Genomic DNA, 27,129 nt, shown 5'->3' with positions numbered 1-27,129 from the left:
AAATACCCCTGCTCGAATTGAAATTCCAAAGAAACAAATGGAAGATACTCATGATGTCATTAAACGCCTGAAGCGTGGAAGGCCAGTCGGTTCCAAGGATAAAAATCCTCGAAAAAGAAAATTCATAGAGAAACACGATGATCACAAAATAAAGAATGATGTTTCTGAAGAAACACATGATGATCACAAAATAGAGAATGGTGTTCCTGAAGAAACACATGATGATGAAAATGTTCTGTCAGAACCACAAACTGACGAGAATCATGAAATCTCTATCAATTACATTAATACTGGAAAAATATGGAACCGAAAAGATATAGATGAAATTGATGATATATTTTCTTATAATGTGGCAATCGACATCATAAATGATAACGAAGATCATGAACCAAAATCTTTTGGTGAATGTAAAAATCGGCAGGATTGGATAAAATGGAAAGATGCCATCCAGGTTGAATTAGATTCGCTAAATAAACGTAATGTTTTTGGACCTATAGTCCTTACACCTGAAGGTGTAAAACCTGTTGGATACAAATGGGTTTTTATTCGAAAGCGAAATGAGAAAAATGAAATAGTAAGATTTAAAGCTCGACTTGTTGCACAAGGTTTTTCTCAAAGGCCTGGAATTGATTATGAAGAAACGTATTCTCCTGTGATGGATGCAATTACGTTTCGGTATTTGATTAGCTTGGCGGTATCTGAAAATTTAGAAATGCGTCTTATGGATGTTGTTACAGCTTACTTATATGGATCACTTGATAGTAATATATATATGAAAATCCCTGAAGGATTTAAGATGCCTGAAGCACAAAGTTCAAAACCCAGAGAATGTTATTCTGTGAAATTACAAAGATCGTTATATGGGTTAAAGCAATCAGGTCGAATGTGGTATAATCGACTAAGTGATCATTTGATGAAAAAGGGATATGTAAACAATTCAATATGCCCTTGTGTTTTCATTAAGAAAACAACATCCGGATGCGTAATTATTGCTGTATATGTTGACGATTTAAACATCATTGGAACGAGTAAGGAAATTCAAGAAGTTGTGTCATACTTGAAGGAAGAATTTGAAATGAAGGATCTTGGAAAAACCAAGTATTGTCTGGGTTTGCAAATTGAACAAAAAGAATGTGGAATGTTTGTTCACCAGACAAATTATACAGAAAAGATCCTTAAACGTTTTAATATGGATAAAACAAATCCTTTAAGTACTCCAATGGTTGTTAGATCATTAAACATAGAAAAAGATCCATTCCGTCCATGTGAAGATGATGAATATATTCTTGGTCCAGAAGTACCATATCTAAGTGCCATCGGTGCCCTTATGTACCTTACAAATTGTACAAGGCCTGATATATCTTTTGCCGTGAATCTGTTGGCAAGATTTAGCACATATCCAACAAAGAGACACTGGAACGGAATTAAACATATATTCCGTTATCTACGAGGAACGACAGACTTGGGACTTTTGTATTCAAAAGATGCTAATCCAAGTATAATTGGTTATGCTGATGCTGGATACTTATCTGATCCACACAAGGCACGTTCCCAAACTGGATATGTATTTACTCGTGGAGGCACTGCAATTTCTTGGCGTTCACAGAAACAAACACTAGTAACAACTTCATCAAATCATGCCGAGATTATTGCACTACATGAAGCAAGCCGTGAATGTGTGTGGTTAAAATCAATGACCCAACATATCCAAATCTCATGCGGATTATCATTCGACGAGAAACCTGTAATACTATATGAAGATAATGCTGCATGTGTTGCTCAAATGAAAGAAGGATACATAAAAAGCGACAGAACTAAACATATTCCTCCTAAGTTCTTCGCATTCACCAAGGAGCTTGAGAAGAATAAATGTATTGATGTTCGTCACATTCGATCAAGTGAAAACTCATCAGATCTCTTCACAAAGGCACTTCCTACGTCAATATTCAGAAAGCACATATATAATATTGGGATGCGCAATCTACGAAATTTGTGAAGAACTGTTCATGTCAACATCAGGGGGAGTTTACGTGACTGCACTCTTTTTCCCTTACTATGGTTTTTATCCCAATGGGTTTTTCCAAGTAAGGTTTTTAACGAGGCAGTATAAAAACACGTAATGAAGACAATCATTATGATCATCATCACAAGGGGGAGTGTTGAAAATATAATATTAAAATATGTATGTTGAATGTTGAATGTTGAAAATTAGGTAAAATTAGGTGTTGAATATTGAAAATTAGTGTGTGATGATGTATGTAATGAGGTAATTTATTTTGGAATATTTGTATATGAAACTCTATAAATAGAGCACTCATTTGTGAATGAAATAACAATTGAGTTGAGAGAAAAATATTATAAAGTGTGTAGTTTGATAATTTTGAGAGTTTGAGATTTTTACTTTTTACCGTAAATTTTTACTTTTTCACAACACTAAAGTTTGTATTGAAGGGTAAATTCATTTAATGGTGGGGTATTATAGTGTCTGGAGAAAAACCTGACGCCGTTAAATTAGACGGGATTGGGAGGTGGTCCCCACCGCACGCGAGACGTAGAGCAGAGGATGGGCGCACGTGACCTGTTGCTCGTTTCCCTTATTCCTCTCACCTCACGTGTTACTGTTCTTTTCTTCCTCTACTTTTTTTTTGCTTTCAAATTTATCTCCTAACAAAAATAAATAATAAAAACAATCAAAATCTGGTTTTTTATAATTAAAAAAGTCTCAATATTTGTTTTAATTAGATCTCGAACTTGATATTCATTTCAGATTAAAAATGATATCAAATAAATTACAAGTCATTGAAAATCATTTTTTGTTAGGCAAAAACTTGTGTGAGACGATCTCACATGTCATATTTTGTGAGACGAATCTCTTATTTGAGTCATCCATGAAACAATATTAATTTTTATTGTGATCTCGGTATGATTGACCTATCTCACAGATAAAAATTCATGAGACCGTCTCACAAAAGACCTACGCTTTTTGTTATTCGATCATATTACTCTCCTTATCTTTTCTTTAGTCATTTTTATTTTTTCTATCTATTTAAGTGTTTCTCAATAAAAATTAGCTTTTAGCGTTTATATCATCGAAAATAACATAAAATCTCGATAAGAACTACTTATCTATAACAAAAATGATTTATTTTCGATGATATAAACGAAAAATGATAATATAATGATTTATAATTATAATATAATGATTTATAATTTATAATTATAATATAATGATTTATAATTATAATATAACGAAAAATAACATAAAATCTCGATAAGAACTACTTATCTACTCAAAAAAATATTTATTTTCTATCTATATTATTTATAGATAATATAATGATTTATAATTATAATTCTTTTAGTATAGCTCGGGAATAGTTAAAATCTGATTTTAAGTTATTTAAATTAAGAGCATGTATCTTGTAAGACAATTTAGCGTAAACAGGTCGACTAAGTTCATACTTATCGTGAAAAACAATATTTTTTTACGTAAAAAATAACACAATTTCATTAATCGAGTTTAGTCGAATATCTATCTCACAAAATTACCGTATGAGACAATCATATAAAAATTTTGTGTTAAAATAATGATATACAATAATCAATTTGGTACATGCACGTAATACGTCAACATGAATTTATATTTTGTTATTGTAATTGTTTTTGCTAAAGAAGACGGTGGGGGCCTATCTCTACCCACTGCAATGTCCAACCTACTCTCAAACAATTTCTCAATTATTTGAAATCGTCTTACGGATAAATTTTACGAGACAAATATTTAATTCGAATCTATTTTAGATTTATAGTAAAAATTATTTTTTATTTTTGAAATTGATCAAGTCGACTCGTTTAACGTATTCTCTAATACGTATCCACTTGTAAATAATCCGTTTGGTAGATTTTTAACTTGATTTATTATTTTTAAAAAGACAAAAATTTATGTGAAACGAACTCACGGATCGTATTTTGTGAGGCAAATCTCTTATTTGGATCATCCATAAAAAATATTACTTTTTATGTTAAGAGCATTAATTTTTATTATGAATTTCGGTATGGTTGACCCGTCTCACAGATAAAGATTCGTGAAACCATCTCACAAGATACTTACCCTTTTAAAATTTTTAAGTTAATGATTATAATTAACAAGTTATTAAGTTGTTTTTAGAATTTACAAAATATGTTGGTATACTAAATAAGTATATATTTACTGTAAATAATTATAATATAAAACTTATTTTATTTCCCATCTTAATTAGTAAAAGATTATTAATTTTTTTATTAGAAATATCCAAAATCGATAAATATAAGTTAATAAAAAAATAATTTGTATAAATTATGGAATTATACCAAAAAATTAATATAAACGAGCATTTAAAATAATAAAAGATTTATTAAATATAATTCTATTTTTTTCTAATAATAATAATAATAATAATAATAATAATAATAATAATAAATGAATGTAAAAACAGTGTGGATCGTGTCCTAAGTGGTGGGGGCCACTCGTCACAATGCCTTAGTTGGCCACGTGATTCGGGAGGCGGATGTGGTAGGCAAACTTTTTTAATCACGTGTCTATCCCGGGTTACACGGACTATTCTCCACGTGGCAATTTAATTTATTAAAAGTAAAAACTTGTGTAAGACATGTCGTATTTTGTGAAACAGATCTCTTATTTGGATCATTCATGAAAAAATATTATTTTTTAATGTGAGTATTAGTAGCCAGTAGGATTGGCTCGTCTCATAGATAAAGATTGGTGATACCGTCTCACAAGAGACCTAATCTTTATTAAATATAGACTATGTGTAATTGTTTTTAAAATTTATATAAAAGTACTTTGTATATTTCTCAATACGTAATTTTTTTTTAAAGAATTTTTAAATAAATTTTGTGCCAAACAAAATGTAAATGACTTAACCAAAAATTAGTTTATACATACACACGTTACAATATGTGAATATATTGTATTCATTTTTTGGGATTTATTATAAGAGTACGTTTTATGTGAAACGATTTTACGGATAAATATTCTTGAGACGAGTCGATTAGAATTAACACCCTAGATCCCATAACAATTACTTTTGGCCTTCGTAACATATTACATTTTCTTTTTCAAATACGTCGTTGAAAAGCCTTATTCTTATATTAAAAAAAGTACAGAGTTTTTTTTGTCATATAAGTTTGTTTGTTTTATTATGATATCGGTCATCTATTATGTCAATTTTCAATCTTAATACGGTATTTTTTTTTATTTTTGACTAATTAATTTGTTTTTCATCAATATTGATGATGTGATACTATACACGTGAGAGCTATATTGATGACGTCAACATCATGTCACAAAAAATAATAAAATGGCCAAAAAAAATGTATAATATAATAAGCTTGAAATTTGACAACGTAAATGAAAAAAATCGCAAATGAACGACAAATACATGGAACCAAAAATGAAAATTTTCTAATAAAAAATTAAATTAAATTAGAAAAAATAATCCACATATATTATTATATTAAGAGAATAATTGGAATGCATATCAATCGGGAGTGTTAAAGCTAGATTAGTTAAATATAAAAAAAATCATGAGATTATCTCACAGATCAATTATGTGAGACACTTGATCTGACATATTAAAAAAATATTGTTTGTTATGTCGAGTTATTACTTTTACCGTAAGTATAAATCAAATTGACATGTATCACAAATAATTATAAATGAAACCGTATCATAAAGAGTATGTCTCTTATGAGACGGTCTCACGAATCTTTATCTGTGAGAAATGTCAACCCTACGATATTCACAATAAAAGTAATAATCTTAGTATAAAAATTAATATATTTTCATGGATGACCCAAATTAGATATCCGTCTCACAAAATACGACTCCGTGAGACCGTCTCACACAAGTTTTTGCTTGTAATAAAAAATATACTTTGAATGAAATTATATTATCTTAATCTATGAAGGTAAAAGACAGCAGATAATAATTGTTAACTGATCCCAAAGCTGATACCTTAAGAAAAGAATGTTAATGTTAGAGGGGAAACATCTTGCAATTTAATTAATTAAACACCAAACTTAATTTTAAATTAATGACCTTTGTCATTTAATTAAAAGTCGCAGCATAACAAATCATTGAAGCCTGCCATGTGCCCTGTTTGTATATAATTGAGTGATTAATTAAAGAAGCTAATGCGCTTTTACGTGGCATGGTGACGCTTTTGCTTTAACCATGGTTAAGATTATGAATAATTACAACATATGTCTAGGAAAAAAAATAATAGAAATCAAGCATCTTAACAGTGTTCAAGTTCGTGGACTATGTGTAATTGTTAAAAATTGGTCACGAGTTATATTCCTTATCAACACGTTATTGGACGAGCCTGTCACACACTATTTTCCCAACATGATTTACTTAATAGACATGGTTTGCAGGCTCCTAAGTTCAGCTCGAAGATTTATCCAATGCATACCTAGGAGTGTCAGTTATGAGTTTACATGTTTTAAAAATAAATAAATCCCGAGCGAATCGGAAAAAAACTGAGATATGCCTAGGAGTGTAAACGAACCGATCCAATTCGCAATCTTTTCGAGTCGGTTCCAAAAATATTTGATTTGTACTCGAACTTATCGAATTTGAACCGAACTCAAACGTGTACCAACTATTTTCGAGCCGAAATCGAGCTCAAATTACCGTGTTCGAGCCGCTCACGAGCAGTTAATAATATAATTACATATTAAATAAAAAAATTCGAGTCTTTTGAGTACTTATGTTCGAGCAATAGTTCACGAACATGTTCAAATACTTCGAGCCGAACTCAAAATCGAGCTTTAATTTGAGCCAAAAAATTTATAATTTTCGAACTTCGAATATAACTAATTTGAGCTTAAATCGACATTTCAAATTTCCGTAATATTCGACTCGATTCGATTCGTTTCCACATCTTAACCTGCCCCCGACGCGGCATAGTTCATAGCCTCAACATGTCACAAGAGCATCATTGTCGAGCACTTACATGGGCCTAATTGTTTGATTATCGTTAATGAGCCTACTTTGTTATTAATTAGAAGTATAATCTATGTGCAATCCATGTCTAGTTGTGTTGATATTTAAAATGGACGGCTAAGATTTAGTGGAATCGGTTGCGAACCATGCACATCGTAGTTAGCCAGCCTGTTTCAGCTCACCTACGGTTATAGACATTAATGTGAAAGCTTACCTTAATTATCGGATAAACAAACAATTATTTATCCATTAAGCATGCTTTCCTTTATAATTAATCAACCAGCTACTCAATAAAATTTACACGGTATTAATTGACGTTTTTTTTATCTGATTGACGTAATTTACATACTATTGCATTACAACAAACAATTCAAAATATCTCGACTTCTTTAAAACATATCCGAGTCAAATAACAATGATTCAGATGAGATTTCTGTTATATGAAAGACAAAAACTTGTGTGAGACGGTCTCACGAGTCGTATTTTGTGAGAAATATATCTTATTTGGATCATCCATAAAAAAATATTATTTTTTATGCTAAGATCTAGTATTATTTTTTATTGTGCATATCAGCAGAGTTGACCCGTCACACAATAAAGATTCGTGATACCACTCACAAGAGACCTACTCATATAAAAAAGGCAAAAAATACAAATTTAAATATTATTAATTTAATTGACAAAAACTTCTGTGAGACGGTCTCACGAGTTGTATTTTTGAGACATATCTCTTATTTGAGTCATACATGAAAATGTATTATTTTTATTGTGAATATCGGTAGGATTGAGTCGTCTCACAGATAAAGATTTGTGAGATTGTCTCGTAAGAGACCTATTCAATTTAATTTTATTTCTTATTAAAAAAATATAAATAAAATAGGAGAGAGAGAGGATAAAAAGAAAGATCACGTGGGTGAGGAAGGTCCCGCGTTTTGCTGAAAGGCCAATGCAACTCACACTCAAAAGGCATGCACCACGTGACTTTACTTCCTTTGCTACCAATATCAAATTTTTATTATTTTATTATCATATATAATTTAAATATTATACTTTTCAACGCAGTAAACATGGCATAAAATTTGAAATAATTAAAATTTCGATTGAATTGGACGTAATAATTGTCTATGTAAAAAGAACGATAGATTTGTCAATCTCAAAATATCGTAATATTTAAAAAATTGAAATTACACCGTTATTATTAGTTATATCATTTAATAAACTTAATTGGCGAACGGTCAATCCTATAATTAAGATGGTTTATCATCGCGGAGAACATGTGACTATCTTTACCATGCTGTTGAAAATCTTGGATTCCGAAAGTTGGAAGAGTAGGTCTTTTGTGAGATGGTATCACGAATTTTTATTTGTGAGACGGGTCAACCATACCGATATTCACAATAAAAGTAATATTCTTAGCATAAAAAGTAATACTCTTTTATGGAAGACTCTAATAAGATATATGTATCACAAAATACGACTTGTGAGATCGTATCACACAAGTTTTTGTCATGTTAGAATACAAAAACACTCGTCTTAATTACCTAACGTTTATCGTGAACATGATATATTTTGATTAGGACATTTATCTATGATGTAAAATTAAATCAAAAACGAAAAAAATATTTTATTATTACAAAAAAAGGAAGTGATAATAAAATTAATTGATGGGATGTGTGATCCAATGATTGTATTTGTATTAAAATTTTTGTTGTTAATGTCAACGAGTTCAACTGTTTAGTAAGCTTTCATATGCAACTTCTCTTCTCCCACGTGATATGCTAACCCAATCCATCAACTAATGTAATTATACTCTATTATCATTTGAATATGTCCTTTGTGAGACGGTCTCACAAATATTTATCTATGAGACAGGTCAATTCTATCGATATTCATAATAAAAAGTAATACTCTTAGCATAAAAAACAATATTTTTTCATGGATGACCCAAATAAGAGATCTGTCTCATAAAATACGAATCGTGAGACCGTTTCACACAAGTTTTTGCCTTATCATTTGTTTTGTAGGAATAACTAAGTTTCCTTCAAGATGATTATACATATATTTATTTGTGAGACGAGTCAATTATATTCATTTTTATAATAAAATTTATATTTTTTCACGAGTGAACTGAATAGATGATCTGTATCATAAAATCGTTTCACAAGAACATTTGCTTTGTAGAACTGTATGTTCAATTATATCATGAGTCTCACAATTGTTTAAATCAAATTTGAATTTTTAAATGACTTAGTTTGAGACCATATAAAAGAAATACATAAAAACTACAATGAGAAGTTCTATGAATTAAAGATATTACATTTCACTTCAAATATCTATCAGGTCGACCTGTATTATATATATAAGTCTGTGAGACAATTTTATAAAAAAACTTGCTCGAAGAAAAAATAGTTTTAATAACCTCAAATACAATCGTCTGATTAGATAACACAATATATAAAAGATAATCAATAACCGATGTTCGTCACTAAATTGACATCAAGATCGTAAATTTGAGACGAATCGGAGAATCCTCATCACCCGATTAAAAAATAGTCATACGGTGGTGGGAAGGTATTTATCGGAGGGGACAAGGGTGGTCGAGAATGCACCGGAATTAAAGTCCTTTAGAAAGAATTCTAGATTGTTTAAAAGTAATAATCATATTTGAAAATTTTATAATTTAAATTTTATTGAAAAGATATATGTCTTATATGTGAGCCTAGGAGCTTTCAAAAAATATTTGATAAATTTTTTAAAAATATTTTATAAAATATAAAAATAAATTTTTATCTTTTTTTTTTACATCAAATTCTCCTTACATCAATTTTCATGAATTTATAATTTTATTCCAAACAATCAAAAATTCTAAATCTTATATAAGATTTTTTACCCGATTATTTCGAATATATACTCAAGTTTTTACATTCGATGACATTTTTTTTAACAATATATTAATATTAACTAAATTAGGTAAAAACTCTTCCGAGACGGTTTCATGGGTCGTATTTTGTGAGACGAATCTCTTATTTGAGTCAATGAAAAAAATTATTTTTTATACTAAGTTTTTTATTTTTTTTATTGTGAATATCGGTAGAATTGACTCGTCTCACAGAAAAGACTCGTGAGACCGTCTCACAAGAGATCTAATCAACTACTTATTAGAAACAAAATAATTATTTTTTTAACTAAAGTAAATAAAAATAAAATTTAAAATTTGTTTTTTATACTTATTATTTTTATTTGTGTAAAAAGCAAAAAAAAATAAAATATTTTAAATTTATTGATCATGAATTTTTTTAAATTTATATGAAAAAACAAATAATTAAATATAATATTTAATAATAATTACCCCAAAGCCATTTATGCTCGGATTCCCACAAGATTTAGCTTCAGTAAATAAGGAGTATTAATCGGGATCACCAAAATATTCGCCAACGCCGTTAATTAACGTCGTTAAATTCCTAACGGCCACCACCCCATCTCTCCAAAACGGAGAACGAGGAACAAAAACTCTGTTCTTCGACTTTCTCTGTGTGTGTGTATATATATATATATAATGGAGAAAAATATTCTCGCCATCTTCGGGAGGAAGAAGTTTTAGTGAGAGAGTTCGCTCGCTGTTTCTCTCACCTTCTTCCACCGAACACGATTTCCTCCTCCTTTTCTGGGTGTTCGGGAATTGTGTTGTTTCGAACTGGGCCTACCGGCAATCTGAGAAAGTTTCTGCTTCGGATTGCTTTCATCTTAAATTTCTGGAATTTCGGAGAATCTGAGCTGAATTATGCGTTATTCGCCTTAATTGTGATTCTGGGTATGCGTCTTTTTTTTGTCTCCAGCTTTTCTCTTTTCTCGACCTTTCTTCTGCTTTGTCCGATCTTTTGTTCGCGGTTCAATGGCTACGTGACGTGTTTTCAGTTGAATTATGAGTATATCAGTTGAGTTATTTACCTGCAGATTTGATGAAGAAGTGGACATGGAATGGAGTAATGAACTGAATGGTCCGATGTGAGATTTGAGCTGAATTCTTATAGCGATATGTTCACATGAAATTTTGGCCGTCAATGCTAATACGATCTCCACCGTGCAGACGGATCTGATTTAATTCACACCGTTAAGTTTGAATTCTGAATTACCCGTTCGAAAGGATTTTGAATTCATTTCCGTTATCTGGTTGAGAAATCTCCGCGATTCAGCTGAATTTTGGTTCACTTCACATGGAATTGCCTCGACCCAGAGCTCTTGAAACTGAAGGTAAGCAAAGAATCTCTCAACAAAGACTTCTGGTTTTAATCTGAATCAGGGTATTTATTTTTCATTTTGTTCGTGTATGAAAGAAAAGATGAAATTATATCCGAGATTTTCTTATTATGGATTCGTGTAACTGATTGAGACATGATTTTTGTTACATGAACAGGTAGAAAGGCAACCCATGATTTTCTTTCACTGTACTCATCGTCTCCACCGGTCCAGCAAGATCCAACACCTCAACAGGGTAAAAGTATTTGATCTCCACTCATGCAGAAATCCCATCAGAATTTATCTGCTTAAATTTTATTCCAGCAGAAAAATCACTGTTTATCTTGGAAGTTGTGTAGATTATCGTTGATCTTTATAGGCCAGGCATATTTTCTAGATTTTTTCTTTTCGTTTTATTCTTATATAAATTTCAAGGCGTGCGAGGAGAAATAAAATAAAGAAAGAAAGAAAGAACAAAGAAAACCTGAATCGCAGATAAAAATTTGCTAGATTGGGGACTGGTGAAATTTGCATGATTGTGGGTGGGGAAGAGGAAATGTCTGATGGCAACCCACGAGTGCCGCAGTTAATGTACCCGTGACCCCATTGGCGTACGTTAGATCTGGGCTCCTCTATGTTCGTGGGTGGGCCATTGGCATTGATAGGTTTGGCTTACATTTCATTTCAAATCCAAAAAGGGTGAGGTTAGGACTTAGCTGCTCAGCTCCGTTTGGGCATTTTAGACAATTTCTTTTTAGTCTCATCTTCCATGATCCATCATGTTCGAATCACTGGTAATCATGGTATTTCATCGGTAGAATCGAACCGAGGAATTTGGCTGGGCATACCATATTTTGGATATGGAATTTATATTAAAAACATAATTGTGTTCAATCCTTTACTGGACTATATCATGCTGAAAAAGAAACACTTTGTTTATGCTTAATCATCATCACGATAATCACAAATGGCAGGTGGCTGTCTTGAAACACATGACTTTTTACTACCACTGGAACGGGTGGGGAAGAATGGGACAAAAGAGGAAAACAAAGTTGAAATGAGCGTGGTCGATAAGCTTCCAACGCCAACAGCGGAGCATCTTCTTCCTGGCGGAGTTGGCACATACAGCATCTCTTATTTTAACCAAAGAGGTTTAAAGCTAGAAGGAGAAGGAAACTTATATACGATGCAGGCAAGTAGTGCCATAAGAAATGATGAAAACTCAAACAGCAGTTCTCATATAGGGAGTGGTTTCACACTGTGGGATGAATCTGCAGTTAAAAAGGGAAAGACAGGGAAGGAGAATTTTTCTACACAAAGACATGTTCTGCAAGGTAACCCGTTTATATTCTGAATACGGGAATGAATAATAGGCACTTGCTGTGAGAATACTGAATAGAGCTTAGTTCATGCATGCGAATATGGTATCAAGAAACGTTTCTTTGCCATACGCAGTCCATGGTGGACAAACCCTTAATTGATTTTTTTTAAAAAAAAATCAATTTTAACTTGGCATTGTATTTTTGTGACCCTTCAAACATTATGAAAAGTGTTGGTTAAAAATTTTACTCCCTCAACCTTAGAACACTAGCTCCGCCCCTTATGGTAGCCCTTGGAAATTTCCTAGTAATAAGTAGGTTCTATAAAATGCTTGGCCTGAGGATCAGCATTACAATTTCAGTTTTGGGTTAGATCTTTTCGTTTACAATCAAGCCTCAAGCTTCTCCAGAAGTCATGCAGCTACATGATCAAGAACTGCTACCATTGATATTCCACCAGAAAGCTGTAATTTCGTTTTCAAAGTTTTGTTGTCCTCAACATTGATATGTCGCAAGTTATCTCAACTGTGGTATGGATTTTAAGAATTTTCTCTATGTCAAGCGATGGACTTTTTTTTATCTCAAGCTTGAAGTTTAAATTTTTTAGTACTTGGCCTAACCGAATGTCAGCGAATTGTCTCTTTATCTGTTTGCAGTGGTCTTCATGTTGTACTAATGATGAAATTTAAAATTGAACCTTCATGACCTCCGTTTCAAAATTGATTTAATGTTTGGCAGAAGCAGGTCTGAATATGGTGGGCGGGCAATGGACACCAGCGTTAGAAAGGCCATCACAATCATCTTCTAACAATAAGCATAACACCGCAACCTTGGGCTCTTTCTCATCTTCTCAGTTAGTAATTTTTTTTTTATCAATTTTCATATATTTTTAAATGTTTTAGATATCAAGAACAGATATTGTTTACTTTTCAACTTTTCAAAGTCCTCTATGAACTTTTGATGTCTTTTTATAGGCCAACGTCATCTCAGAAGAACAACTGTTTCATGAGTGTGATAAGATCATCTAAAAATGATGAAGAGGAGTGCGACGACGACGACGACAAAGAGTTCATTATTAAGAAAGCGCCTTCATTTCAATCAAAAGGTCTCCTTTTATTTTGTATATTGGTCATTGACTTCCAAGTGCTTGTGTTTGCACTTGTGATTAGATAAAATTTTGCAGGTAATTTGTTAGTAAAAACTGAAGCAAGGACCATAGATCAGAAGCCTAACACACCACGTTCGAAACACTCAGCAACTGAGCAACGTAGGAGAAGCAAGATTAATGACAGGCATGTCTACGAGCTCTCAAACTTCAAACATGAGCATGCTTGCATCCAAATATGTATTCAAATTTTTAACTCTAGCTTGTATGATGATTTTTCCGTGTAACTCAGATTTCAAAATCTAAGGGAGATAGTTCCTAACAGCGACCAGAAGAGAGACAAAGCATCGTTCTTATTAGAGGTAGCAGATCTTAAAATAAAATTTTCTTCTAACATCAGAAATATATGATTCTTGGCTTTCAAAATTGAAGTTCACAATATATTTGCAGGTTATTGAGTATATTCAGTTCTTGCAAGAAAAAGTAAACAAATATGAAAGTTCACACAGTGTCTGGAACCACGAAACATCCAAGATCATCCAAAGAGTAAGCTTATATTTTCCAAATAGCATTTTTTTGCTTTCGCGGGTACAAAATTTTCAGGTAATCCGGATGATTGTGAGTTCTATGCTTAATATAGTGTTGCATTTGTAATAAGAAAAAAAACACTCACTTTGCCTATAGCTTGAACGAAAGAATCTGCTTGTCGATGCTCTTAACATCTGCAACCAAATTAAATTAGTAATTTCATTTCACTGGTAAACAGAGGAACTGTCATATGGGTGAAGGTGTTATTGATCATTCACAATGGGCGAACACTGGTTCTGGTCCAGCATCAGCGTTAGCTGCGAGGTTTGAGGATAATAAAATTCGAGTCTCCCCTGCTATGCCAATCAACGGACAAAATTTAGTTGAATCGGACACAAGCACTGCTACCACATTCAAAGAGAAGGCTCAGCAACCTGAATTGACTTCTAAGGCAGCACCAGTTCATTTACCAATGCAACCAAGCATCTTCAATTTAGGCAGAACAAGCGTTGTAGCTTCCCCCCTCTCACCGCAACATGCATCAGATATGAATAAAGCCACATCATGGATCCCATCTCATGTTCTTCAGAACAGGTCATGTACAGATTACTGGACCATAGATAAGCTCAAAGACCAGAATTTGGCCATTGAAAGTGGTACTATCAGCATCTCAAGTGCCTATTCACAGAGGTGAGCCTCTTTAGTTCTTTCTGTCTTTCTTGATGGAATGAGCCTCTTAGTTGTGATAGTGTGGCCTCTATGATTTGGTGATAACTTCATGAGTTTGTTGTATCAACAGGTTGTTGAGTACACTTACACTAGCGTTACAGGAATCGGGAATCGATCTTTCTCAGGCCAGCATCTCGGTGCAGATTGATCTGGGAAAGAGATCCGACGGTGCTAATTCTTCCACATCCACTGTCAAGGTTAGGTGCTTGGGCACCTTATTCACGTAATCTTAGCAACAAAAATTATCTCATCCTACTGCTTTGCTCTTCTTTTCACCCCATAAACTTTCGAATTCTTGCACATTTTACAGCAGGATGATGTTCCACGAGATTCAAGCATGGGAGATGAATTCGGCCAAGCTTTAAAGAGGCTTAAAACTATCTGAACTGAATCCTAATGCAAGTGTAACAGTACAGTAATATTCTTTTGTGCTTTTATTTATTTACCTTTTCCATCTTCACAGAGAGAAACTCCTAACTGTATCAGGAGCTGCTGTACATGTATTTTTGTGTATCTATATATATTTTTTCCCAGGAGTCTTGGGGGATGCACAGATTCTCCGAGCACACATTATATACTACCTTTAATATTATTATTTTCATTACTGATATTAGTAGTAGTATCTATTTTGTTGTAACATGGACAAACCCTTCTTCTCTGTTTCAAGTTCTAAATATGAAGTTTCCAATATTTTGTCGTAGGCCCTTCTTTCAGCATTATACATGCATGGTGAGTCTACACATTCAACGAAGTACCGTTGTGATTAATGGTTTATGTATTTATTGAAATTGGGAAAAAGGACTTTTTTTTTTTAACTCAATTTTGTATCCTCTGCTCATTCTCGGCCATATCGATAATAGTCAAAATGGTCATGTAAATATTGTTCATTTTAAATTTTTATCATGTAAATATCCAATTTTTGGGTTTTGGTTCTGGAAGTTATGTTATATTTTGGTTTTTAGTTTTTGTCTTTTAGCGATGACTTGTCGCCGAACATATCACTATTTCTCGGTGTCACATTATCATTTTATGACGTCACGTAAGCACTCGATGAAAAAAAACTAAAAACCAAAATAAACATAATTTATAGGACCAAAAATAAAATGTACAAATTTACATGACCATTTGAGTTATTTTCTCTTGTTTATTTTATTAGTCATGTATAAATTTATCATTTATGTATTATACATCATTTATCATGTTATCACATAAACCAAGCGGTTAATGTTTGATGGTCTTACATCACATTTAGTATATTTTTACAATTCTCTTTCATATCTATTTAGGTATATTCATAATTATATAAAATAAAAAAATTATTTGATAATATTTAACATAAAATAGAAAACCAAAAGTAACAAGACTTCCAATTCAATATATAGATATTAGTATTTGGACAAAAACTTGTGTGAGACGGTCTCAAGTGTTCTATTTTGTGAGACGGTTCTTTTATTTAGGTCATCCATGAAAAAGTATTACTTTTTATGCTTAGGCCCAGTTTGGTATGTTTGATTAAGGATGGATTGTTTTATAATCTTTTGTTTGGTTCCGTTTTTAAATTTCAGATTGACTATTTGGTAGACAATTACACTGTTTGAGTTGGTTTATAAATCCATCAAATTACGCAGGATAGTAATTATCCTACTCCAGTCCGGAAGAAAAATGACAACAATACCCCTTGTTGTGAATTAATATATTGCAAGTGGGTCCACAACAATTCCGTCGCACAAAGCGACGGTTTTTTAATAAACCGTCGCTAAAATTCAAATTAGCGACGGTTTCTCAAAAACAGATCGGCGACGGTTTATCAAAACAAGATCGGCGACGGTTTCATGCATTAATAAACCGTCGCTAAATGTCGAATTACCGACGGTTTCACAAGACCGGCGACGGTTTCTCAAAAACTGTCGCTATTGGCGACGGGTTTTCATAATCCGTCGCTAATTTTCCTCTCCCCCACCAACCTTTTCCGACCACCGCCGCCACTGTCGTCGTCGCGAAGGGGAAGGGCAATTTCGTCTTCTCATCAAAAAATTCAAAATTATCCTACACTTAAAAATCTCAGCAAACATAATATTATTTTTCACCATATATTACAATCCTACCACAATCATTTTCTTTATCATTTACGTACTAATCATTAGTTTATCTTATCCTTTCAACCAAACGTAACCTTAGAGTATTATTTTTTATTGTGGATATCGATAATATTGACTCATCTCACATCACAGGAGATCTACTCTAGTACTTGCCAATTATCTTTATCCAAAACAAATTTGAAGATGAGAATAAGAGACAAAGGTCATAAAGCAGAAGGAAAGAATTGTGATAAAGCTTCAATGAGTCAAAACCTGTATGTTCAATAATCCGTGTACAAAGCAGACAAGTTTATGAACCCCTTCAATTACAGGGTAGATTCTATACATGAATTGAAACAGTGTTATTGACATACAAAAACATGAACCAATCGGACCACCATTCGAACCCTCTCCCGGTTCGTTCAGAATCATCTCATCCCCATAGAAACTTGAAGAAAATACCCATATCTTCAAGATCATGTTGAGAACCAGAGTCCCCGATTTCCACACAACTTTCATGTATTTTCTGATCAAACACATCAAAGAAGGTTTCATAATATTCTACTTAGGGGCTCATCTTGATCCATCGGTTGCAAACACTCGGATGGGTTGGCATAGAAGTAGTCCTCTTCTTTAGGTCTATCCGGAATTACCAACCTTTTGGTTGGGTTGCCCATGCGTTCAGCGTGAGCTTCCTTAACTGCAGCAGAGAACTCGTCCCAATTCAGTAATCCTGAATTGTATCGATCTATTAGATTGACTAGCAGTCTTCGGTCGAGTAAAATTGTTCTCTTGTACCCAAGATATCTGAAAGCAAAAAAAATCAGACGTGAGCAGAGAAAAACATTATATGTCATAGGCCAACCAAGATTCCCGAACGGCACTTTTCTGTGTCATTACTGGCAAGGCAAGTACCAAACTAAGGCTAGCATTCATAGCATTCTCGCGGATAAGGAACTAAAGTAACTAATTTACCAGAATTAGTACCTGCGATGGCCTTCAACGACCTTAGCCATGTTCCCATCATAGGTAGGAACAAAAATATCGCTTTGCAGCGAAACAAGATAATCCAGCGCTGCCATTTGAGATGAGTGGTTTAGAAAAAATTTAAGATTTGATGGCTCCAATAGAGTCTCCTTCCTGACCTGAGACAAGACGACAAAGACATCAGAGATCAGACCAATACAAGATAGTGAACCCATAGAAGGCCTATAACTATAGCTTCTGCACCATCTACTGACCAAATTTGGATAAGATGATTCAAGACTATGCAATCTTCTCTGTCCGCCGTATATTTCTCCAGCTGCTATGTAAATCTGGATATTATGATCGATGTCCAACGCTCTTAATGTTAGCGCAGTTTCCTCTGGAGTCAAAGGACAGAGACCGTCTTTCCTTTTCAAATCGGAGTCGATGATCTTCTCTTTCCACCAGGGATACGCATATCTACAATTTAAGGATAATTTAGCAGGAGAACTAAATTTTAGTTTGTATGTCGGATTATATACTAGAAAAATACCCAGAAAAAGGCGCACCTCATTCTTGTCAACTCTTCCACCTCCTCGGTATTGCAACCCTGAGTACAGCCAGAAAAGGCCAACATATCCATTTCGTACCGGAGATGAAGTACCAAAACAGGGCCTTTTTTCCTGAGCAATTTCACAACTTTTCTACCCAATTCTTCTATTTCAGGCGTAAACTTAAAACATTAAAGTTTACACGGCAACGAAGCTTTTGAATCTCTAAAGGCAGGCCATTATTGGCTAGACGAGCATCAGTTCTGTTCAGATGTACGACTTTATACTTCTGGATGAGAGGAAGAATCTGCATGTAAGGGAAAAAAATATAACTTTAAACCATAAATCATAAGAGTGACAAAAATGAAATCAAAGAAATGCCATAAAAAACCTGCCGACCTGAGTTTGATAATAAGAGATGTCAGACCAACTAATAGGGGGCATGTTATAGATTATTCCTTGCTCTACTCTCTTCTTCACCCTTGCTGGTAGATCCTTAAGTATCCGAACTTCGTCTCTCAGGGATGTAACAAAATGATCGATGTCAAATATGTCGTGGAACTCACTAACAGCAATCCAGACGATTTTGTTTAGAATGATACAATCTTGAAAGAATCAAATTTCAAAAGAGCTATTCATCAGTTGGACAAACCTCGGATCATTCCAAAAGGAAGTTCTGTCGAGTTCAGGAACTATGAGGGTAACATTCAAATATCTTGCAATTGCTACCATGTCACATATCTGTTCGCAAATGATAACAATGTCCGTCATTTGATTTGGTAAACTAACTCAAGACATCAAATATTTTGACAATCGGCAATATGTCATTTAATAATACAAAAACAACCTACCGCTGCCCTCATTTGATTGAGCCCTCCATTGCAAGAAACCATCAAGTAGCCGTTGTTCTTGTAAACTCCTAAAGTTGAAAATTCGAGTTCAAATTGAAGATTTAACACACAATAATTAATGGAGGAAAAGAGATAGCTGCTGTTAAAAATGTAACATCACGCAAAAAAAAAAAGCACATGACCGTCAACAATATCCAGCTAACAAACATTTAAACATATATATAAATCCAATTTCGGAAAAAGGTCAAAGACTCAAGGCCTGCAGCACATGACAAACAAAAATTTGCAGAATTATAAAGCACCACACAGCATCTATATGAACAAGCACCATCCAACAAAAAGGAGAATTTGAATGGTTAGCAAATTAAGCTAACGAAACACATTTCGCACTAAAATCTTTTCGCTGAAGCTAGCTGATTTGCGGTAAGTAACAGAAGTGCTACATACTCTACAGCAAGCAATAAAAAACAAACTAAACATATCCTAGTTTACAGATAGCTCAAATTTGTAAAAAGAAACTACTCAAGGCATACAATAAGGCATCTAATAACACAAAACCACAAAGAAAAACCTCTCGGAAGAACATTTTTTACCAAAATTTTGCCAAACATTCTGTGCACTAAATCAATCATCTTCCTTTTATGCCATCTAAACAACAAATAATTCCAAGAATTGTAACGCGGATCAGTAGAGCCTTGATATACTAACTCTTTGGTGGAAGAACTCTAACGGGGAGCTCGGGCGATGAATAAGCATTCAAGGCAACTGATTCTTGTGAAAAGCAAGATGGCCATCCATTCAACACGAGAGGCCCCCACGATTCACCCAATGCCGTAAACTGAACAATGCAAGTCCACAGCAAAACCGTGGTCGTTGCCCTTATGATCCAGAGCTTGATTCTCGACCGTGACACCACCCCACTATTCCTCAGTTTCTCCAATCTTTGTCCACCAAATGCCGCCGGTTTCATCCCCATTATCCCCCAACGTCTCCTCCTTCTATTGCTCTCCTGACAACCCAAAATTCTGCACATTTCACCAACCCATACACACTCCACTATTCCACCCAAACAACAGCAATTAGCTCGAATTTCGTCGTTCTTGGATCTATCTTACGATCCCAACGTTGGCCCTTCTTGTCAAGGAAACAGTCCTATTAATTAATACCAAGGAATGGGAAGAAGAGAAGTTAAAATGTCAAAATCTACAGGGACAAAGAAACAAAATCGTTCCAGGATTACCCCAAGATTCCTTCCCCTAAAAAAACACCAATAACAAACGCGTATTATTCCACCGATAAACAAAACAAAAGTCACGATCTTGAGCAATCCCAAGTCAAAAAATCGAAATGTCCAATGCTTTTACGGAAAAAAATGGAAAGGGCCGAAGCAAAATGAATGATGTAAGAGATCCGGGTAAAATCCCAGCAAGATTATAGGATTCAAGGCTGCGGAAGATTGTGGGTAAGCCGATGATGCGACTGCGAATTGAGGACCTCTGTTCCCATCGTATTCTTAACCATGACAGCCTATCTGGTTACTACGAGCTCCGATCCAGTGTGGGAAGCTCCTTCTTAAAATAATCACCTCCGATTTAATAGAAATTAATTCATTTTATTTTGGCAAATTCCATTTTAATATGGATATATATATATAGTCAAAAACTTGTGTGAGACGGTCTCGCGCGTCGTATTTGTGAGACGGATCTTTTATTTGGGTCATCCATGAAAACGTATTACTTATAATGCTAAGAGTGTTACTTTTTATTGTGAATATCCATAGGTTTGATCCATCTCACGGATCTTGATCCGTGAGACGGTCTCACATGAGATCCACTCATATATATACACACACACATTGCAGGTTATTTTTCCTTATCGAGGGAAACATATGGATTTGGTTCATTAAAACTCGGCCTATTATGAGTATGTAATACTTACCTATTATGAGTATGTAATACTTAGATTGGAATGATTTCGACTATATGATTCGCTTTTATTATAACAAGTAGCTCTCTTATGAGGCAGTTTCACGAATCTTTATTCGTGAGATTAGTCGATCATGTTCATATTTATAATAAAAATAATAACTTTTTATGGGCAAAAACTTGTTTGAAACGGTGTCACGGATCGTATTTTGTGAGACGGATCTCTTATTTGGGTCATCCATGAAAAAAATATTACTTTTTAATTTTTATTGTGAATATCGGTAGGATTGACCGGTCTCACAGATAAAGATTTGTGAGACAGTCTCACAAAAGACCTACTTCCTTGAAAATATCAGTCCATGAAAATCGTTTATTTTTTTTGTGAACAAACACTGCCGGCCGGCATCCCTGCACCATTGTTCAGACGTGGGTTCGTTCAAGCTTCGAATAAACTCACATTGAGATTTTTCCATCGTAACAATATATATATATATATATATATATATATATAATAAGCTAAATATAAATTCTATCAAAATAAATTAGAACTCCATTATACAATTAATATCCAATTGTTATTTGATTTAGAGGTTCGACTTTGTCAAAAAATGTAGAGTTTTATATTTACCGTTGACAGTTGAGACTAATATTGGAGGTATTCCCATTGTTAACCAATAAATTTAAACAAATGCAAAATGAAATTAATTAATCCAATAAATTATAAGTCAAATTAGAGTTTGATAGTAAATTAAATCGAGTTCTCTTAAAATGGTCCTTAAAAATAGTTAGTCAGAGTTTTCGGATAAGGGCAAAAATTTGTGGGAGATGGTCTCACGGGTCGTATTTGTAAGACGAATCTCTTATTTGGGACATCCATGAAAAAATATTACTTTTTATGCTAAGAGTAATAATTTTTATTGTGTAGGATTGATCCATCTCACATATTAAGATCCGTGAAACGGTCTCACATGAGACACTCTTGGGTAAGATATATATAATCCGTCTCAAGAAAATCATTCGAAAAACAATGTTAGATGCTATCTTCTTGTTTTGTCCATAATTTACAAGAAAAAACGCTACTAAACGTAGAAACTATATTATATATTCGAGACAACCGAAAAACGAAAGAAAACTTGTATAATTGAGATGTATAGAGTATCATTAAACGTTTTTTTTAAAAAAAAAACACTAATAATTCAAGTCAATTTTAATCGTGATTTGAAAACCACAAGATTCTTGTTATTTATCGTAATTATTGTATAAATATAAGTAATAGTGGTCTATTTTCGATTTTTAATTATTTATTTAATTAATGATTTTCATTAAATAGTTGTCCAAAATTAAAAATCAAATAGACGCCATGAGATTGAGATGTATTTAATCAAATTTATGGCTATTGTCGGTTGAATAATAATAATAATAAATATTCAAATATAGGACCATTAATAAATTTGTTTCAAATGAAATTTTCATTTCAATTATTGGTTCTCGTTCAAATGTCGACAAAAAATGAAAAGAAAAGAGAAGAAAAGAAGAGAATGTGATATTTAAAATTTTGAATTTATAATTATTTCCGATTATCGACAAATGTCGACGAAAAAAAGAAAAGAAAAGAAGAGAATGTGATATTTAATATTTTGAATTTATAATTATTTCCGACTGTCGATTCTTATTTCTAACGTCGACTAACAATTAATATATAGTTGATAAAATGTACTTTTTGACTCGTAGTTACACACGCAAGAAATATGTGTAAAATAGTCGATAAAATGTAAATTCATGCACATATTTATTCATATATTAAATTTTTTATGCTATAAATAAAGGGAAGAAATTGTATTATTATTATTAGAGAGAAATAATATAAAACTATAAATGATTGACTATTTTAGTTAATTTTTTTTAAAAAATATAAATATTAACTTCTTTAAGATAAAATTTGAAGTATAAAAACTTATTCTTATAAAAATGTATATAACAAAATTTCCCATATTAAATTTTTTATTATTGTTGATTATAATTTAATGGGTGAAAGTAGTGGAGTATTTTAATAATTATATTTGAATTATTGATGATATTATTAAATAAAAATATTTTAAAATTTAATTTCGACATATCATATACATTTTTAAATAAATTTTTATTATCACTGTAATTCTATAAAGAGCATGTCTTTTGTGAGACGGTCTCACGAATTTTTATCTGTAAGACGAGTCAACCCACCGATAATCACAATAAAAGTAATACTCTTAGCATAAAAAATAATATTTTTCATGGATGACCCAAACAAGAGTTCTGTCTCATAAAATACGACCCGTGAGACTGTCTCACACAATTTTTTTCATCTATAAAAGAGTGAAAAATTCAAGTACTGCGAAATTTATGAACATTAAATAGTTTTGTTTGCTTGTTTATTATTATTTTAAAAATATTTTCTCATTTCCACTTTCATTTATGATTTTTTTTTTCTCAAAAATAAAAAAAATCATTAATTGGTTGGTATTAATTAAAATGTTAGGAAAAAAAACTGGAGCTTGCCGCACCTGATAGATACCCACTGCCAACTAGGGGTTGGAATACAGCCAATAAATTAAAGCCAGCTAATCTTGTGGGTCCCATGAGAATAATATCAGTCAGACGTGTCAAAAATTGAGCCGTTGCACGCCACGTGGCGGTATATGATAGGGGGTGGTACAAGTTTCCAATATCGTCGCGTTATGGTGCCGACAATTTCTCGTGATAAATCGGGCCCTACACATAATTAATTAATTAAGTGATTAAACACAATTATCTTGGAAAATATTTGTTTAGAAGTTAAGTCGACATGATAAACGAGGATGCTCCGATTTATAAATTAATTAAAATATATACTTTTTTTACTTTTGATTTCATTAGATTATCGTCGTTAACCAAATATAACATACATATAAATATTTTGATATGATCAAATTCATCAGCGTCAATCAAATATAACATAACGAGTTATCTCGACGACGACGTTAGGATCATATTAATGATTTCGTAAGATCATATAGTTAAAAAAATTCATCTTTCATTTAAAGCAAAAACTTGTGTATTTTGTGAGACGGATATCTTATTTGGTTCATCCATGAAAAAATATTACTTTTTATGCTAAGAGTATTACATTTTTTTATTGTGGATATCTGTAGGTTGACCCGTCTCATAGATAAAAATTCGTGAGACCGTCTTTCAAGAGATCTACTATTCATTTAATTTTCGGATACATCCCCTCGCTAAAATGAGATCAAATGCTTTTCATGTCTAATTTATGAAGAATGAGTGCTTTTATAGGGGGCAAAAAGATGTTCTTGTACGAAGATATCAAGTTTTATACAATAGATTATGCATGTAAATATATATATGATGAAGTTTTTGGAATATATATCCGACCTAATTCGATCAATGAAAAATATTACTCATTATGTGAAAAGTATTATCTTCATTACAGATATGGATCAGATCGATCTGTCTAAGGTATATAAGTCCTTGAAATCGTCTAATAATATTAAGAGTAGGTCTCTTGTGAGACGGTCTTACGAATTTTTATCTGTGAGATGAGTCAACCATGCAGATATTCACAATAAAAAGTAATACTATTAGCATAAAAAATATTAATTTTTCATGGATGACCCAAATAAGATATATGTCTCACAAAATACAATCCGTGAAACCGTGTACCATGAATGTTTGTTTGATATTAATGTTTTTTGTTTTATTTGAAGTAAATTTAAGAGTGGTCACATCCAAGACAAAAACTTGTGTGAGACGGTCTCACGGATCGTATCTGTGAGACAGATCTCCTATTTGGGTCACCCATGCAAAAGTATTACTTTTTATGCTAAAAGTATTACTTTTTATTGTGAATATGGGTAGGGTTGACCCGTCTCACAAATTATGATCTGTGAGACGGTCTAACATGAGACCTACTCCACATCCAATGTATATGTGTGTGGGATCCATGCCAATCTGCCGTGAGACAAAGGTACTTCAACGAAGCAAGTTCTACTTTTTACAACGTAAGATGCCTTTGTTGGTATTTTAATGTGAAATGTAAATTTTTATTTTTGAAAAAATATACCATTTTAATTTATTTTTTTCCAATTTCCAAATAATTTGCATTTTCAAAATATTTATAATACTCTAGACTGATTCTACGCCTCTTCTTTTATTATATGCACTAGTTTTCTTCGATCGATATAATTAAATATTTAGTTTTTTAAAATTTTTATGGAAGAATATATCATCATATTACATTTATATTTATTACGCAAGCATCGAGTATTTATTTTAATTGAGGGAGTGTATTTTGATCGATGTGAATTAAATAAAAAACCGAAAATCGGGGTAGACTAATTTAAATATTTATACATTTGATTTATTAGTCCTAAATAAGGCTATAAATAATATGAAGAACTATTTTACAAATACTTATCGTGTGCATAAGAGCAATAGTAGTTCTAAAATAGGTTGTGATGTTATGGCTCGACCCATCTGTTTTGAAGTAGGTTTCTTGTGATACAGTCTCGCGAATCTTTATTTCTGAGACGAGTCAACCATACCAATATTCACAATAAAAAGTATTACTCTTAGCATAAAAAGTACTATTTTTTTATGTATGACCTAAATAAGATATCTGTCTTACAAAATACAACTCGTGAGACCATTTCACACAAATTTTTGCCCCTGTTTTGACATCACATATATACTTCTGTCAGATTATAAATTTCTCATACAAATCAAGCCATATGAATTATATTCTTCTTTTTTTTTTTGAAAATCCATGGGAATCTATTGTAGTATTTTACCACTTATTTAAATTTGTAAAATTTGAATACATTTTAATGTGAAAATTTAAAACTGCACATGGACCAAAGCAATCAGGGGCATGTGATGTGTTGGCCCCAGTACTGCAGAGAAGAATTTATGCCTATTTTCATGTCCGAGGCATTGTACCAAAGGACCTTCGTAAAAAACAGTAATAACTTCTTACTCGTTAGACTCGAATGCTATTTTTAGTTTTTCTCCCCCTTATTTTCTTATATTTACCATCTATGCGTGTTTTTTTTAATGATGCGAGAACCCACAACTATTACTTTTTGGTGTTTACTGAGTAAACTCTGATATTAACGCGATAGTCTACAAATCATGTTAGTCAGATAAATCCCATAGAGCAATCCATGTGTGACGAGCTCGTCCAAGAAAATGTTGGCATGAGAAATCAAACTCCTGATTATTGATCAAGTGCTCCCTCGATGTTTCTTGAACACATTTATTGTTGATTTCAATATATTTAGGTCTTTAGATAGAATTTTCAGGTACATGAAAACTTCATTACCTTTGTTGATATCAAGTAAATAATCTTGAATTCTCGTCCCACATACAAGTAGGATATGGGAACTGTGAGATATTTCTGGATAAAAATGATCAGAAGTAATACCATACAAAATAGACAATTGTTTTATTTTATTTTTTGAAGTACAAAATGGACAAATTTGTCATCATCGTCAATATTTTTGCATATTCATCATTATAAATAGTTATTTTGCATCAACAAAAAAAATAATTTAACCAAATATAACTTTGATGTTATACATAAGAATAGGTTTCTTGTGAAACGATCTCACGAATCTTTATTCGCGAAACGGGTCAACCCTACCGATATTCATAATAAAAAGTAATACTTTTAGCATAAAAAGTAATATTTTTTCATGAATGACTCAAATAAAATCTCACAAAATACGACATGTGAGACCATCTTACACAAGTGTTTACTTGTACATAATATAAGAAGGGTAGCTTGAAGCTGATAATAGA

General features: G+C 32.6%; 2 protein-coding genes across 6 annotated transcripts; one reads left to right on the top strand and one right to left on the bottom strand.

The window, feature by feature from the left end:
* Window positions 1-10,530: 10,530 nt before the first annotated feature.
* Window positions 10,531-15,613, top strand: LOC140819535 (transcription factor BIM1-like). 5 transcript variants are annotated; one of them, XM_073179668.1, is made up of 13 exons: window positions 10,533-10,817; window positions 10,961-11,011; window positions 11,094-11,257; window positions 11,421-11,504; window positions 12,217-12,576; window positions 13,300-13,414; window positions 13,536-13,666; window positions 13,745-13,853; window positions 13,959-14,028; window positions 14,117-14,212; window positions 14,433-14,884; window positions 14,994-15,120; window positions 15,234-15,613. In XM_073179668.1, exons 3-13 carry the CDS (start codon window positions 11,221-11,223, stop codon window positions 15,306-15,308), a joined length of 1,656 nt encoding a protein of 551 aa, XP_073035769.1. In that variant the 5' UTR covers window positions 10,533-10,817; window positions 10,961-11,011; window positions 11,094-11,220; the 3' UTR covers window positions 15,309-15,613. The 5 variants fall into 5 exon arrangements, with proteins under 5 accessions (XP_073035772.1, XP_073035770.1, XP_073035769.1 ...); XM_073179671.1 differs by having other exon boundaries at window positions 10,531-10,817; window positions 10,961-11,257; window positions 13,306-13,414; XM_073179669.1 differs by having other exon boundaries at window positions 10,532-10,817; window positions 10,961-11,257; window positions 15,237-15,613.
* A 1,615-nt stretch (window positions 15,614-17,228) lies between these two features.
* On the bottom strand, window positions 17,229-20,970 carry LOC140819476 (rhamnogalacturonan I rhamnosyltransferase 1-like). The gene is given in 9 exon segments (XM_073179593.1): window positions 17,229-17,808; window positions 17,989-18,146; window positions 18,243-18,447; window positions 18,537-18,708; window positions 18,711-18,825; window positions 18,918-19,083; window positions 19,171-19,259; window positions 19,370-19,437; window positions 20,078-20,970. Coding segments are annotated over 9 exon segments (1,554 nt in total). The 5' UTR covers window positions 20,403-20,970; the 3' UTR covers window positions 17,229-17,552.
* Window positions 20,971-27,129: the final 6,159 nt, after the last annotated feature.

This window comes from Primulina eburnea, chromosome 18 (genome assembly GCF_022965805.1).
Source record: "Primulina eburnea isolate SZY01 chromosome 18, ASM2296580v1, whole genome shotgun sequence".
Classification (NCBI taxonomy): Eukaryota; Viridiplantae; Streptophyta; class Magnoliopsida; order Lamiales; family Gesneriaceae; genus Primulina; species Primulina eburnea.
Note: the sequence above shows the minus strand (reverse complement) of the source record. Positions and strands in the feature narration are given on the sequence as shown.